Genomic DNA, 18,578 nt, shown 5'->3' with positions numbered 1-18,578 from the left:
CAAGATTGACTTTTCTATAAGAAAATAATGCTCCTCTTAACTTTACAAAACAACAAAGAACTGACATCTGACTGATTGATCTTGACATTTTACAGGGTATCACTTTCATGTTTTCAGTCTCTCGCCACATTAGTTACTAAATATGACAACCATTATATGCCATTTTCTTTTGTGTTATTGTAAATAATAATAATGAAAATAAAATTGCATCGTACATTAAATTTTAAGTTATTTAAAACTAGTGTTAAGACACTCCATTCCCATTGAGACACATCCTTTCCCAACTTCGGAGGCATTGCGTGTTGAGTGGCAGAACCTAACGTCGCGTTTTACCTCGTCACCACAACGAGGAATTCAGCAAATGAAAATATTAATTAGACCGTTTATTTTGAAAGTGGTGTAAGTCCATTTTTGAGAAAAATGAGCTATCACGTAATTCATGCTTAATTTAATGTATTTTTTTTTATATATAACTAGTCCGTGTTTAATTTCTCAAAAAAAACCCATGTTTTGAACAACTTAAAATCGGTCGGTAAACGAAATTGCATAATCATCGACATACTAACCTTTAATTTTCTCGAAACAAAAGAAAATGGACTTACACCACTCTCAAAATAAACGGTCCAATTATTTCATTACCTCCAGTGGGAATCGAACCCACAATCTGTCTGATTTATAAACACACGCTTGCGCTTCTGCGCCACGACTGGCTATATCATTAAAATATGATTATAATATTAGAGTTTAACTGGCATTACAGTTACCAATTATAGATTTAATGTTATTTAAATGTTAATTAACGTTTTTAATTGTAAAGTCCTTAAACATTGCATATAATGTACAATAGCAAAGTCATAAGAGTTAAAGGTGAAGAACAAAAAGGTCTATCACTTGTAATATAAAAGCATAATTGATTGACATACCCTCTATCGTTATATATAAAGTGAAGTTCGATTATATAATTATTAAATTATAAATTTAAACTTCATATTAGAAGAGAAGTGGACGTAAAGGTCGTGTTTTAAATTAATGAAAAAATTTTGAAATTAAGTAATTTGCTTTTCAATCTTTTTGAAATTCACCTTAAACTTTAAAAAGATTATTTCGTTCGCTTCAAAAAATATTTTCTATCGACTTTATAATTATTATTATAACATAATTATAACGGTTGTGGGTTCGATCCCCACTCGAGGAAGTGAAATATTTATTTACATTTATATTTCCATTTCTTCGCTCTGGTGTCAAGGCAAAGCGTGGCGTCGAGTTTTGCCACTCAACACGCAAAGCCTCCAGGATTTGGCGCAAAGTAGGGAAAAAGTAGAGAACGTGTCTCAACACTAGGTTCCCTCTGCCTACTCTGCTGTATGCGCCCTGCGTACCCTGCTCTGAGTGTGGTGTAATTTTATGTGAAAATTATTTTATAAAATTGAATTACATTGAAATACCAGTGTTGTACAGTAAAAAGTAAATTCGACTAAATACATTCTTATTTTTTATTTTTGACGTTTCACTATAATATTACAGTACAAAAGTTATCATAATATTAATTCAATAAATTACGGTCTTAGAAGCCATTCGGTTGAAGTACTCAGCATTTATATAATTTTTATAGAATATCAAAGAGAAATTACGAATTAATTTGCAACGATCGCTTTAAGTTACAAAGAAATTTCCAATAGTTCATGTTTCCAAGTGAAATATGTTTCGATTAAGCATTTTTTTTTATATTTGAATATAATAACTAGAGGCGGTGAGCTTTTTATTGGTTTCTATTCAATTTATATTTATTAAGTTAGAAGATAGAAGATCTTCCTAATATATAAGACGTTTATTTAAATGTAGTACATTTCTTATTATAAGTACTGAAAAATTGCGTTATACATTGAAAAAAGAAAAAAAATCGTATGGATAGAAATAAAGAAGAAGAAAGATATCCTAAACTTTTTATTGGTGGTCGCTAGAAAACGACGTGGTTGGGTGCGAAAAGCCTGGTCCAGGTGAGCGTGAGAACAGGATGACGATAATGATAAAGCTTTTTATATACATATACATCTTAGATAAGACAAATATATCTAGGGGTCATTCGAGAGGAAAGGTGCGTTAGCATAATACGACGTTTGGTTACGTAACTTAAATTTCATGTTTTTTTTGGCGATAAATAAATAGTAAATTATCACATCTCTCTTCCAGCTTCACGCTGTATCTTGCATAGGAGGTTATTCATTTCCCACTTTCCGCTGTATTATCGAGGCATTGTGTGTTGAGTGGCGGAACTAATCGCCGCACTTTGCCTTGTTACTAGAGTGAAGAAATGAAAATATTAATAAATAACAGTTTATTTCCCCATGTGGAAATCGAACACACAACCGTTGTGTTTACAGTCACACACTTGTGCCACTGCGCTACACGTAATTGCCTTCGACGCATGAAGAACGGAAAAGCGGTGGAGTCCCACCGCTTTTCCGTTCTTCATTTTCATGACGACATTCCGATCGAAGCGTGGAAATCGTTGGGCTCTCTTGGTGTGCTCACGCTTACTGACCTTTTTAACCATATCTTGAACACTGGTAAGATGCCGCATCAGTGGCGGCTTAGCTTCATTACCCCTATTTACAAAGAAAGGGGCAGTGTTCAAGATTGTGGTAGTTATAGGGGCATTAAGCTTATGAGTCATATCATGAAGCTCTTCGAGCGCATGTAACTAATTAATGCATGTAACTAATTAAATCGAGCGCATGATCGACCTCAGGCTCCGCCGAGAGTGTACTTTCTCTGAGTCTCAATATGGATTTCAGCCAGGATCGGGCATCATGGACGCCATTTTCGCCCTCAGAACTTTGATGGAGGCATACAGGGAAAAAGATTTTTAGATCTGCAGAAGGCCTTGAATGTGTGCCTCGTCAGTGTATCTGGTGGGCATTGCGATCCAAAGGGATCCCTGAGGCCTATATTGAGATTATCAGAGACGTGTACCACGATTCCGCTTCTATGGTTAGGACTGCTGTTGGCGACACTAGACCCTTCCCGATTACAGTGGGGGTTCACCAGGGCTCGGCAGTTTTTCTGATATATCTTCCCTATATATTACTTGGCCTCGGTACACTTTATACCTGTCATATACAACCTTCCCCTCCACTTGTATAATCTATAAGCTCGTCTAAACAATATCACTCTATAGCTAACAACGTAGTGCAAGGAGATAACCGGAAATGATTTACCGATAATACAGTATCAATTTCCGCCGCCTTTCATTGTCCTACGTACCTACGCAAAGCCTTAGATTGTTAATTAACATTGGAAATTTATTAATACTAATAAAATTATATTACTTATTTATTACGTTTTTAATTTAATTAAAAAAAAAAACTTATCAATCAATTTAATTTTTAACCGACTTAAAGAAAAGGAGGTTCTTAATTTGTCGGAATCTTTTTTTTTATTTATGTTCAGCGATTATTCGAAGACTCCTGAACCGATTTGGATAATTTTTTTTTTGGTTTGAAAAGGGTCCTCAAATATGGTCCCATGATGACCATGTTAATAATCAATCTGGTAATGGGATCTCATCTCTCTCTCGTTTCTCTTACTTATCATAGATAAGTCCAATACTATATACATATATATAGATATCACAACTTTGAAAGGATTATTTATTTATTATTTAAATACTTCATATATATTTGAAATTTTATTTCAAAGATAAATTTAAAATTATTTTGAACCATAAAATGATTTACTTTCAGTATATACGTACGTATAATATTATTTTAAGAAGCTTATGTTCGAAAATCGGTAGCGTAAATGTAAATATTAACAACTTAGTCACGTTACAAGGTTTCATTATTTATTTTCTTTGATATTTAACAATGAGATGGAGAATGAGGTCGTCCTATTGTTAGATTCCTAAAATTATTTTATCATTTTGTTAGCGTCAGGATGGGTCAGTACAATTTATAAGAATTAACGAATTTATTTAATTAAAATACAGTACTTCAAATGTGTTTTTAGGGGAATCCAAATAGAATGAAAATATATATTTTTGTATTTTTTGTAGAGAAAGTTAAATTACAAGCTGAAACTTGTTGAAAACAGGTCTATCGGTGAGCGATTTGTTTCAAAGAGCGTTCGTTATCCACGAACGAACAACTTATTCGGCTTTGTCGTTTTTAGAATTTAATATTCCATTTTATATGATGGCTTGAATTCACGGGGATATTGTCAAAATTATCATATACAACAACAGTCGAATCAAATACTATTGAATATTTTTCACATATAGATTTTTTTATGAAGCGTACAGCAATTTAAACGCAGCGGGAGTCGAACCCGAGCTTTTTGAAAGTGTCCTATTTATTAGAGGCTTTCCAAAAGGCGTGGATTCGAATACTGTTACGTGCATTTTTTTATACGTTTTCTAAAAAATATTTTTGTCTTCCTAGTGTAGAATAACACTTGTTAAAAAGTAGTATCCTGCATATTTATATATTGGTACAGGAGAAATAGATTACTATATATTGTTGACTAAAATTTAAATAAAAAAAAAATTTTTTCTTTGTAAAATTTTTTTTTAGATTATATATGGTTTTGTATTTTAATTTTTAACTTGATATATCGGCTAGATATATTTAATTTTTTTTGTAGAATTCATAAAAAAAAGTATACCTACATCTAATTGTGACTTTTGATAACGGTAAACGTAAACAAAGACTTCCAAAATATTTTTTATATTACATACATATAAATAATTATTATAATAAAAGCTAAGTATTTTGTGCATATTTGAACTTCTTTAATTAAGTATAGTCAGGAAATATTTATACAAGTGCGGATTGAGCCGATAGGAGCAACAATACTGTTAATTATATTGTTCACGAAGATGTGCCGGTATTCTAAACAACATACGGCACTTGTCCCAGAAGTGCAATATAATATTTCTAAAGACATTAAATTATTTTATTTTATTTATTTCTACTTTCATTAATATTAACAATAGCCGAATTAAATAAATTCTAGTCGTAACTATTTACTGTACGAGTATATCTCTTAAAAAATTAATTAGTTACATGCATTGACTGATGCTTAACATATTGCGTTAAAATTAAAAAAAAAACATATTTAAATTACTTATTATTATTAATTATTCTTAGAAATGGAGGCACATTTTTATTACAAAACATTAGTACTTTCTATTCACTTAAATAATTAATATACGAAGCTGCGAACATTTTAAATATATGTATCACCACCTATTATATTCAAAAATATAAATAATTATATATTAAAAGTTACTAAAATAAAATAAACCGAAAAACATATAAAAGTACAATTAAATATAACATAAAATAAAGAAAAATAAATAATGTTTAAAGTATTTACATACCCTATACCATGGTAACGTATATGAAGCGGCATCAAACTAAAACTATAACCGACAAAGGAACTTAGCGAGTTTTCAGCGCTGTGCCGACGGGTACTGGCGCTTGGAAGGACCGACGCGAACGAACTGTACATACCGTCCAGGTTGAGCTTTATAAAGCCTTTCCCGCGCATGCGAGAATTCAAGCACTTTAAGCTCAATGACATTCCAGCTTTCGAGCTATATAGCACGGCAAGCAAGGAACTTAGTGTTAAGTCACTCCGTTCCCCATTTTCTATTGAACTCGTTATATTGTGTGTTGAGTGGCGGAACTGAACGTCGCACTTTTTCTTGTTAATATAGTCTAGTTTAGTCTAGTCTAGTTAGTCTAGTTCTTGTTAATCTAGTTTATAAACGAATAATATCTATAAAGAAAGAATAATCTATAATTTTATAATAATGCTAAGTCTTAAGTGTCATCTTAAGCAATGAAAAGCGAAGAAATGGAAATATACATTTTAAATAAATATTTAATTTCGTCGAGTGGGGATCAAACCCGCAACCGTCTCGTTACAGTCTCACCGTTAAGCCGCTGGGCCATGACGGCCTCAGTAAACAAATTAAAATTGCTAGCTAAAAATGTTGCTTTATCATCAAGTTGCTAATAAAGCCTATAGGGGAAGGCGGATGCTTTAGTTCGATGAACACTCGTGTTGAAACGTCACATGTTTTGTTGGTACAAGGCCAGTCAGCCACATCTCCCGCAGCAATTCTCGAATATATGCCAAATATTTCGTCATATTATTATTAGTTATTATTATAATGTAACGTTTTAAGGATATTGTAAGCTTTTTTTATTGATATCCTATCGTAATCTTGAAGTCCATATGTACTCCACGCCACTTGGTCTTTTTCTCGTCTTCTTCCTTCGTCCACTTAAGAACCATCATGCAAATTGGTAATTACTACTAAAATATGTCAATCGAAAGGAGAAAAGTGCATTAGGGGTGAGTCACATACGTTCAGTATAAAGCGTAAATGAATTTGCTCGAATACCTTTATAAAATAGGTACCGACCCGCCCCAGCTTTGCCCGGGGTCATTTATCGTTACATCACAAATGGACCTACGAGCTTAATGCGTATTAAAATGTTCATCCGTCTGTCTCGTTCCGTTTATTTTATAATAAGAGAGTTTGTGGATCGACGACATAATTATGTTATATGATAGCTCAAATAAACTTAAAATTTATTTACTTTCAACAAAATGTTTAGTAATTATCAATTATTGTTATTTTTCACTAGACTAACGCCGACAACAAAAATAACGGTATTAGTACAGAGACTCAATTTAACTGTAAGGAGTTGAGGAATTGTACAATCATCAGCTTACCCGAATAAGTTGATAGTATACAACAACAAGTAGTCCCTAATATAATTCATTCTCTCCTCTGAATCGCTAAGGAATTATGACTCCTATCATAATCATCATCAACTCAGTAATGTCATCACTTAATGACTTTAAGACGCAAATATATGATTATTATGAAAAAATATATACTTTATAATATGTGTTACATAAACACCACTAGTTTTTGAAATTAATTGAGAAAACACAGTGAAATATTTAAAATTTTGATATTCTCTTACATCACATATATATAAATATACTGTATTTTTAACGGCAGTTGCAAGAATATTTATTTGACTGATTATTTATGTTGACTTCTATACACTCATGTACGTACTTCGTTAAAAATAACAATATAAACAAAGGCATGAAGATAACTGATAGCGTTATCAGTTAGGGAAACATGACAACTGCGAAATAACGGTGTCAATTTACCTCTGGTAAATTTATTGTAGCTAAAGAAAAATATTGAAATTGTATTCCAATTACTATCAAAAAATAAAACCGTATAATGCAGTAGTTAGTAAGTAATATCTAAAGGCCAGCCGTGGCAGACCTGGACCACCTGGCATCTAAATAATTTATTAATATTTTTAAAAGAATCCGTTCAATGGGTTTCAATAAGCGAGCTGTCATCGTACTGGCCGTCAGTGACGACGCGTTCGAAACACTCTTCGGCGTAAAATTTCAATTATTCATGTAACTTCCATACTCGTAACAAACCAGGTGCGGCCTTGATTGACGTTATTATTCTACAAATTGAACATTATTTCAATTTTTATGTTTTTTTTTTAAGTTTCTTCTAATGTACTTTTTTAAAAACAATCTATGAAGGAATATGAAAAACGCCACGCAATGCCTTCAGAATTTAGCGGAAAGTGGAGAATGGAGGGTCTTAACTTACGTTCCCACTGCCTATCCTGTTATATGCGGGATACAGCGTGAAGATGATTTGATTTAATTTTCAAAGCTTTAGCCCAATGATCTCCAACTTTAATTATTACCCAATAACAGACAGACAATTTAACTTTACAGCATGCGAGTATAAATTCGAAAATTTCAATATACGACAACAATTCTCCGCAAACTCTAACTCCATAACCAATCGACGGGAAATCTATTAAACTTTAGTGTAGATAATAGTTTGAATGAGAGTATTTGAAATTCCTTTAATATTAGTTCATGTCAGTACATAAGTGTGCTAGATTAAGAGCTTAACTAAAAGTGTATTATAAATTCGAGCACTCGATGTAAAATTTAATTAAACTTTTAAAACAATAAAACAATTAAAAATCAAAACATATTTAATTCTAACATATGACAATACAATCTAAAACAACAAAATCGAGTCGTAAAATCGATTAATTAATTGAGACATGCCATTAGCGTTATTTGTTTCGTCTACGGCCTACGTCCAGAAGTGACGTTATAGTACCAGATATATAACGTCAAGTCGGCCGCAGTGAAGGCCCGCGGCTGATTGCCATTCGAATGCATGTCTCATTAATTATTGTCATATCCCTAGTATATTTCTGTTAGCTTGTTGTTAAATGTATATCGATTATATACTGTTGAAGGGTGTTCTTGACGTCTTATCTAAAATGACCTTAGTATATATAACGATGGGGGCCAGCCGTAGCGCAGGGGTTCATAGTGTGACTGTAATCGGGATGGGTTAGGGGCTCGATTCCCACTCGACGGAATGAAATATTTAATTTGCTCTGGTTTCACAGCAAAGTGCGGCGTAGAGTTCAAACACTCAAAACGCATTTGGCGCAAAATGGTGAACGGATTCACCCTAGGTTCCCTATGTTTACCCAGCTAAAAAAATCTCGATGGAGGCTTTTTTACAAGCCTCTATTGTGATTTTATGAAGGTTGTTTATGAAGGTTGGTAAGTTTAGAAAAAAAAATGTAACAGCGTAAAACTATGTATCAATGTCACGTCAAATGATATATGCATGCATGAGCTACTTATAAGAGAACAAAAAAAAACAAAAAAAAAACTTATTGTTTCATAAAATATAAATATATTTTGATAATTAAGTACCTACGTGATCGAAAAGCAACTTAACAAACCATTTTCTATTCGATATCGACACACTTTCATCTCTTTCAGGGTATTACTAACTCTAAAACGTTAAGAACTCATAGAAAAAGTTTAAAAAGTCAAGTTTTTTAAATTCTTTAACCTTAGGAAATTTAACTGTTTGTTACGCAACATTTCTGTTAGTGGAAAAAAATCGGATCATTGTAAGCAAGTTACATGCTAAGTTTTCTTTTAACGTAATATATATACGTAGCAATTTAGAAATTATTTACATATACAATTCTTCGACGTCATGTTTCTCCGTTCTGTCCCCAGGCAAGAAGAATTTTCTCCATTCTTTTATTAAATAAGCGAATCAATTTTACATTTTTAAATATAAATTATTATAAAAAAGATACATTTAAAAATATAAAAAACCATTCTTTATTATTAACTTAATTAGCAGATGTTTTAAACTAGATATCCTAATTATTTCATCTATGCTATATTTCTCCACATTTCCAGAACAGCACCAAATTTATGTTATAATTTATAGTAATATTTGATTGCATTTCTAAATACGTTAATGCAAATATTCTGGTTACGCCAAACAGATTGATTTTAGCAAATATTTATATAGAAACATTTAATTAGACAAGAATTTTATAACATACCAACGGCTGTCCGTCTGGGTTGAAACCCCGACGGCCGTATACTAATTATAATTAAGCCCTCGCGGGAGTATTTCGATTAACGGGAAAATGTAAATATTTAGATATTAGTTATTATTAAGATATCATCCTCACCACCTCGTTACGTGGCACTCTACTACACTGCGGTTTCGTTGGAACTTCCTTCTACGCCACGCAACTGTGGAATGGCATTGTTTTCAGATCGATACGACATGTGTACCTTCAAAAGGGTACTCTCGCTCGTATTTAACATCTTTTTTCATAAGAAAGTTATTAAAATTATTATTATTTATGTCACACTTTTCAAAATCTCTCTAAATCAATACAGTGGTAAATTCTCTCTCTCTCTTTCTCCCTAGCCTACACCATCCCATTGTTGGGCAAAGGCCTCTCTCCACTTCTTCCGGTCTATTTAGGGCTATTGAGCACCAGTCAGGCCTATAATGGTCCAGTTCGTCCCGCCATCTCCGTTTTGGTCTGCCGATTCTCCTTTTAGAGCTTGGAATCCATCTGGTAGATGATTTTGCCCAAGACTCTTTAGGCATGCGGCAGACGTGTCCGGCCCAGTCCCATTTTAGCATAGCGGCTTTCATGCCCACGTCAGCGATTTTTGTGCGAGAGCGCAGTTGGGTGTTTCGGATTTTATCCATTAATTTGACACCTAAAATAATGCGCTCCATCGCACGTTGACAAACCTTGAGGGCGGACTTCTGTGAGTTCGTCAAAGACCAAGTCTGGGCACCGTAGGTGAGTACTGGGAGGATGCACATGTCCATCAGTCGTCTTTCATGTCGCAGAAGAAGGTCTCCTTTCATAAGATCACCCATAGACCAATAGCTCCTCCAGGCATTTTGTATAGTGGTAAATTAAAAAATTAAAACTGTTAACCTTCATAGAGTTCTACAAACGACGAGTAGGTAAATCCTTTGACGTGCAATGCTTCATTACTATGCATTTATGCTAGATTTATAAACAGATGATGCAAAACAGGTGTTACACAATGCTGCGTGATAGGAACTTTTGACATAAAGTAATAACATAATATAACCATCAAATAACAAATTTGCTCAAACACGTCATGCTTTTTAAAATGAAATTAGAAATTACTCCACCAGATCAAACATTCTTTTCCCTTTAATTATTTCACGAACGGGTCGGTTGCAAGGTAAAAAGAACAGCAAGATTTTTTTGTAAAAGGCAAGCATCTACGCTGTACACGTAGCTCGTAGCGGCGTGAAATAAACAATTTCAAACTACTTTGAACAGATACTTTCATCGCTTTACGCTTTTTGTTCTATACGTTAGTCGAGTTAAAGGAATAGAAGGTCAATTAGTAGAACCAAAAGGAAAAATGTATCTGCAAAAGACTAAGCTTGCTTATTATGAACACGGTATAACCAAATTGAATTTCTTAACTTTATTTAATTTTGATCCAACCTAATTCTAATCTTTGTATTTCATTCCAGACCAGTTGCCTGGCTGCCTGCCTGGGACTTTATGACGCTTTCCATACTATTTCTATTTACCTCTCTGTGCTTTGTCAAATTTTGTTTCAAAGACTTTCATTTCTTAACAAATACTGCCCATTGTAAAGAACAATTTTACTAATGCAACAATTTTCTTATTAAATAGATCATCAGAAAGATCTTAATTTTTTATATGTAAATACTCATTATACTGAGCTTCTTTTACTGTGGCAGAAGATATTATTTCTCAATTTCAGCTAACTAATGTGGTTTCTATATTTTTTTTTATGGTAAAAGGACAAGGCAAACGAGCGTTGGGGTCACCTGATGGTGATCACCGCCGCCCATGACCCCGTGCAGCACCAGAGGAGCTACAGGTGCGTTGCCGGCCTTTGAGGTGGAGATAGACGCGCTTTTTAAAGGCAGGGATGGCAGTCGTTATATTCAAAGTAGTTTCATAAATAGGCTGTCAAAAAACTAATATATCATAGATTTATATTCTATTTAAAATAGACACATATTTCTACTCAATATTCTAAAATAAAGAAGGCGAGGTAAAAGAAAAAATTGCGCAAGGAAAGGCTATTGTACTAATTTTACTTTTTAATTTTTAAGATAAAAAAACAGTTTTTGTCATAGAACTAATACGATTAATCCTAGTTAGCACCTGCACTGATCAAGCCTATGTTCCTTCATGTCTTTAATGCGGAGCAGGCATAAACAGTGTTACAGTAGACCTCATTCAGACAGCCGTCCCGACAAGCCACCGTTGGCCCGATGCAGTACAAAGCGCTGGTTCTATAGACTAGCTCAATATAATCAAAGACGGCAGGCAACCAATGAAAAAAAAACACAATTTTTTTCAAAAATTATATTGATAGTGACAACAGTAAATAAATATTTTCCAATAAATAAATCACGTTAATTAAAGTTTTCTATACACTCTATATAAATTAATGTTGTCTCAGTTACTATATAGATTTCATCATGTATGAATCCGTAGTAGTGATGTGCATCAATTATCAATATGGCTAACCATAACCAGAAAGCTTGTCCACAATTAATTATATATTAATTCTAGATAATATTATTGTTCGCGAAATATTTAAGCTTTAACAGAAATGTAAAAACACTTCAATATAGTTTTCAATTATATTTTTATTAAATTTGCTAGAATATCAGAAAATCACAGATAAAAGAAATTATCTTCTAACAAACAACCCCGTAAATAAGATGTTTCAGTTAATAGTGGAAAGGAAACGATACGAAGCGCATTTCCTAACACCTACAGCCTACACTATGAGAGATCTAATTGGTAAAGTTCACGAGACTCCTACAGGTTGTCGGGAATTAATATTAAGAATTTTCTTTAGTTACTTTTACTTCTTTTGTTTGTTCATTTCAATAACTCAGATATTTTTTCTAATAATAAATCTCCACTTATTATTATATTTTAGCTTATTTTAATTATTTAGGCTTATATTTATGTTTAATAAATATTCGTATAATTGTAGCGAGCGAAGCCGCGTCCGGGTCCGCTAGTCTATATTTATATGAAAGGAGATGTTCCCACTGACTGAGGTAACGAGGTACGCACAGACGTAACCACTGATGTTAGAAACGTGAAATTGGGACAGATCTTTATTTTTGCAATGTGGACACCCGCTGAGAAGGGTTTTGAAAAATTTTAACCTTAAAGGGATGAAATAGGGGTTGAAAGTTTGTATGGAAACATTTTAAAATCGGCACCGATTTTTATAAAATTTGAAATTCAGACTCTAAAAATATTTCATTGAACACGTGTTTCACGGTTTTTCCTCTAAATTGAAAATAATTCAAAAATATATTTAATAAATATTCGTAAAGTTCAAACGGGCGAAGTCGCCCCCCAGGTCGGCTTGTCATCATACGAGTATACAATTTGAATGTCTTAATCAGGTGACACAAAAAAGCCGAATATATATTTCAACAAGAAACTATTTTAAGCCAATCCAATACACATAAAGGTTGTGCGTTTAATTTCAATACCTCTGAATTATATTGCACATATTTTTCTAATAACTTTTGAATTTTAATATCTTCTACTATATTAAATAACAAACCAGTTTATTGAAGTTTAAAAAGAAATCGCAAAAGATGCAGATTGATTTCAATACGTACACAACTTGGGAATAAATAATACTTTTCTTGTAATTCATCCGACATCGATATCTAAAACTTCGTCTGTGAAGCAATATAATGGACGAAAAAACTAAGTTCCCACACCACACTAAGTCGGCTTTGCAGACACCTTCTCTTTGTAAGATATGAAGAACTTATGTATCCTTATATTCTTAAATATTCAAGTTATTCAGCTTCAGCTTCTTCGATGCATCATATAAAATTAAATATTTAACTATATTATATATTAGTAAGTTTTTTAATATTGTGAGCAACTAATGGTTTGTAATAAAGAATTCTTTATGTAGTGAATTTAAAAAAGACTAAAGTCTATAGCAAATATAACATCACGTGAATCGTTCCGTTCTAAGATTCCCTATCCACTTATATCTTTGTTAAAACTTTTATCGTTGAGAATGTGAGTGACTCTAAGGTCTTATAGAGAGAGATTCAGAATTAACAGTATAAAGAAATATTATCTTGTAAAATATAAATTCTTTTAATTATTCATTAGAAGGAAATGTTTCTGATAAGATATTTTCCATCAGAATGTTGTGAAGAATCATGTGCTCAGGTGGTTTGGGCAAGTCGAGTGAATTATGAAAGAATGGCTAAAAAAATAAGTAAGACAAGTAGGAGGAGACCTCAATACTGGAGGAAGTTGAGGTAAAATGCATGAGGTCTTATCTCTTTGGCCTCGTCCACTGTGGCATTCTATTTTGCTACTCCGCTAGGGATATAGCATGAAGCAAAGTTTTCATAAAACCTCTCAAGAAAAGAAGAGGAAGATAACCCAAAAAAAACTAACATCATCAACAATCATCAATGCCTACTTAGTTAGCACCATCTAAGAAAATAAATTAATATCTAGTGTTTGCTGTAACTTATACGTTTCCAACTTGCAAACTTGCAAACGGAGGTCTTAATTACGAAATGCAATGCAACATCAAAGAGCTATTAGATCTTCGATCGAGTCTCGGTTCCTTTGTTACGAAATACGCATGTGTTGTATATATTATGTAGGGGAGAAAGCGCATGAAAGAGCCAGTTTACTAATCACAGCAAGTTATAATCATTTAATAAAAGAAATTATAATTTTATTTATCTCAAATTATTATTTATTTATTAAAGTAGATTATACATATGGAAAATTCTTAAAAAAATAAAATAATCGTAATGAATTTAATTCTTTTTAAAAATGTATCATTTTAAACATTTCAGTATTAAAAGAGCCACTAAAAGCTGTAAAAGAGCCAATCTGTATTATTAAGTGTAAATGTAAAAATTATGTAAAATAAAAAAAAACATTGAATTATTTAAAAAAACCACAAAGACAATGTAAACATACTTTAGAAAAATAATGATTTTTTAAGATGTTTTTGATTTTAATAGTAATTATAATCAGTAATTATAAGTCATTCTAAAAAATGGTTTAATCTTAATATATTATTGAGTTATACTTATTATTATAAATTCGTAAAATATTAGAAGACGACATTTTTCTATTATTGCGTGTCGTATTTTGTTTTGGTCCCGCTTTAAAACTGATCTTATTTTTTGCGGTGATATAATTTAATTGCCTTGGATAAATTGTAAGAGAAGAAGAAAAGCAGCTCTTTCAAATCACATTTTCACGGCTCTTTCATAACTTATTACTTAAAAAAATATAACCTATAAAATATCGGACCATTTTCCACTTAGTGTACTAATATTTGTTTATAATAAAATAGCAGAAATACAACTAAAATAGAGAAAAATATTTACTTTCAGTACCAGACTTGTGTGACTTGACAGAACCTTGATTTACCGGCGTCTAATGGCGTAAAAGAAGATCAGAATTACCACGTAAACATAAAATTTCCAACCAGATTCGTTTCAAAACTACAGAAATAATGCAAGTCGCCCCTTTAAAACCTGGTTACTTCATGCCAGTTCTCCCCTACGTACGTGCGAGGTGCGCGTAAAGCTGGGCTCGAGTCTAATCTCCTCACGTTCATACTGGCTTAACATCTATGAAAGTGAACAGTGGGTGGACTATGTGTGCTATATGTGTATGTTTATATGTGTACTATACTCTGCGTATATGAACAACCACAGTGAGTATCGTATGGAAGCTAATATTGTTAAGATGAAAATTCTATTTTACTTTAATAAGAAAGTTTTACGCCAATGTTTATTTATATTTTTGACTGTAAACGCAACAGGTTGTCAGTTCGATTCCTACACGTGGTAATGAAATAATATTTTCATTTCCTCGCTCTGGTTGAGTTCAACGACTAAACACGCCATGCCACCAGAGTTCGGTGGAAAGTGGGGATCGAAGGGTATTTTACGTAAATAAAATTGTTTTATTTTTCATAGAAAAAAGTGGTTTTTATTTTATGAAATCAAATTTCGGAAATTTTGCTGGTTTTTAATTTATTGTATGAAAACTAGTAGTGTGTAGATAAATCTCACAAAGATCTTGAAAGGGGCGCGAAGTCGTTTAGAAGCAACATCAACTAACGGAAATCTTTTATGTCTTTAAAACTTTTGTTAGCTTATAAACTACTTATTATTAGACATTTTTAAAATAGAAAATGGAATATTTTTAAAATAAATCACATGGTAAAGTTTTGTCAATTGTTAGATAAACAAGTCAATGATAACAGAGGTTTTGTTTGTTTATCCTTTGACGACACTTACCTTTATGCAAGTGTAAGCTGATAATATTTTTAAAAACGTCTTTTTTATCTTTATTCCGTCAAAAACATTTCATTTATAAAATACTGCTACTGATACTGAATGATTTTATATCAATTAATATTTTTTTCTTGTTCTAATTAAATAATCAATTTTATTTAAAAAAAACTGATTTTTTTCATACTTATATTGAAATTCTGCCAATTAAGCTACACGTTCTCGTCGCGCCGTTTCGATATTCTTACATAGTTGTTAAAAACTTTTTACTTCTGCAACTCTGTAGGATGTTTCTTACAAACCTTCGCCAAATGTTATAATTTTTTACTGCTTTATAGTTTTACTGGCGCATTTTATTATTAAAACTATTACAATCTTGTATATATTTTAATTTATATGTTAATCTACCCTAGATAGAGCACGTTCACGGTCTTTAAGATGTATAAATAAGGGTTCTGGTCTTTAACGCCAAAAATCTTGTCTCCCTCAATGCTTCACGATTTGCAAATAGACTAGTTCATCGGCTAACCAGATTCAGGAAATGTATATTAAATGTTATATAGTTAAATAACATTAAAAATATGCCTTACACTAAGTAGACCTACATAATTTTTATTTTCAAAATTTATATTAGCGTGAACAAACGCGGAGACAAAATTTCCTAAAATATTGTTTTGGGTTCTATTACAACGAAAAATGCCTCCAATAACAGTATTTCTTATCTATCTTCCATGTTTTCACCGATCTGTTACAATTTTATTATAAGTATCGATATAGAAAACTTTGACAAAGAAATAAAAAAATTAAAAAGAAAACAATTGTCTTTTAACTGAAGTTATCCACACATACTGTCCATTTCTATTTACCTTCGAATAACGTCATCTGTACGTTGTAACGAGATCTCGTTAGTTCAGCCAGAGTGGTTCGCCCTACATATGAGCATAAAAGCACGTGTGACAGTTGATATTGAGTTTTATTATTTTTAACAAGCTATTTCATAAAGTGAAGTAAGTGTTATTGAAAGTAATCATTTTATATTATTAGTAGAAAATATAAGAACGAACGTGAGATAATTGTGACTACTGGGGAACTATTGGGGAAATCTCGCAAAAGCGAAAAAAGAATAAAAGTAGAGTCAAATTTTTAAAATTACTTTTCTAGATATATTGTATTATCTTTTCTTATTAAAGTTACTCTTACTGATGCGAAAAAAGATGGCAATTTTGAACCTGTAAGTATACAGAACGAAAATCATCCAAAAAGAGAGTTGAATCAAATTGCAATATTCAAATTATCACAATAAACTTATGTATAAAAACGTTTTTATTTAAAACAAAACAACTATTTAGCATACATAGCGGAATTCACTGGTTAATGAAGCGATTCTGAGTAACCCAACTTGGTCACAATGGGCTCTACCACAATTTTTTACAAAGAAAACACACTGGTTTTAGATAAAACATAAGGAATGAGGTGAGTACAGAATCACTATTCTAGCCCTATATGAGAATCGTATCTCAATCTCGGAACACCCTTTTAATTTCCAGAAATTTATCATGAATGTTTTTATTATATTTTTTATTTCTTTCGACATGCTAACATTATTAAGAAATGTTGAAATCCTTACTGCCCGTTTGCGCTCGGTTCTTAATGGGTTAAATAACTAATTAATTAACATTAGCTACAGTGCTACTTTTGAGTGCAAAATAATATTTTTCTTTATTATATTTTAATTAGACTAAGTTTAGAGATTGTAATAAAATATATTTTATAAAATGTAATATTTAATAGAATTTAATATTAAAATTATATTAAACACACATACATATGTGTTATATCATCTTAAATTAGGAACCAAAACAAAACTTACCCACACATCTTGAAACACTTTTTTCACTTTCGAAATTCGCACAATTATCATATAATATACATTCTTATGAAAAGAACACTGAAAGAAAATTATTTAAGTGCAAATCTCAAGTAAATTGGATAAAATGCTAAGTTATTTTGGCAGATTTTGTACTCGAGCTTTTAAAGCAAGACCATCCCCTATTGAATTAAATAAAGAACTGCTTTATCGACAGGGGTTCGCCGGTCTCTGCCAAGAAATGCTGTCAGTTTGCTCTACTTTTTACTTAAGTATGTCACTTTAGCTTTAAATGAATTTTACCAATATATGTAGGGTATAGCCTAGAAAAAAATACGCATTAATTATAATTAATTACATTTCATAATAAATCTTTGTATTTATATAGAAAAATAAGTTTATTTCGAAAATTTTGGTCGATTTGTATCCTACTTTACAACTAAAATATAAATGTTATATAAATTCATTTATCTTAAATTACTAAGGCTTTTTTTATAAAATATCCAATATATATATATATATATATACAACATAATTAATATTTATATAGCGATGCCACCTTTTGTTAAATTAAATAACCGCGTTAAGAAACTCAAGTTGCTTCGCGAAAGTACTAAAAAGGCATCAACGTCAATAACACGTTACACGCACAACAGATGGCATTGTACTGAAAAAAATATAAGACATATTCGAGGCTGTCAATGGTAGTACTGTATCTCTGGTTAATTCTTGCTTATAAGATTGGCCGATAATTAACTTATTTTCACTATATATATATATGTTCCACCTGAGTACCCTTTTCCAAATATACGATGTAATATGAAAAATAATTAATTGATTACGCGCCAGATGAGGTCAATTGTGGCCAGAGCCTCAAATTGTGACTATAAACGCGACAGGTTGTGGGTTCGATTCCCACTC

At 31.9% G+C, this 18,578-nt stretch overlaps 1 protein-coding gene across 1 annotated transcript in view; it reads right to left on the bottom strand.

Moving 5' to 3' along the window:
* The window catches only part of LOC146526861 (alpha-1,3-mannosyl-glycoprotein 4-beta-N-acetylglucosaminyltransferase A-like), a 37,806-nt gene extending 20,007 nt beyond the window's left edge, over positions 1-17,799 (bottom strand). Inside the window, 1 exon segment of the mRNA XM_085205785.1 lies at positions 17,661-17,799. Coding sequence (XP_085061911.1) covers positions 17,661-17,668 — 8 coding nt within the window. The 5' untranslated portion in view covers positions 17,669-17,799.
* Between the last annotated feature and the right edge of the window lie 779 nt (positions 17,800-18,578).

Source organism: Heliconius melpomene, chromosome 21 (genome assembly GCF_056956725.1).
Source record: "Heliconius melpomene rosina isolate 202511_hmr_F chromosome 21, ASM5695672v1, whole genome shotgun sequence".
Classification (NCBI taxonomy): domain Eukaryota; kingdom Metazoa; phylum Arthropoda; class Insecta; order Lepidoptera; family Nymphalidae; genus Heliconius; species Heliconius melpomene.
Note: the sequence above shows the minus strand (reverse complement) of the source record. Positions and strands in the feature narration are given on the sequence as shown.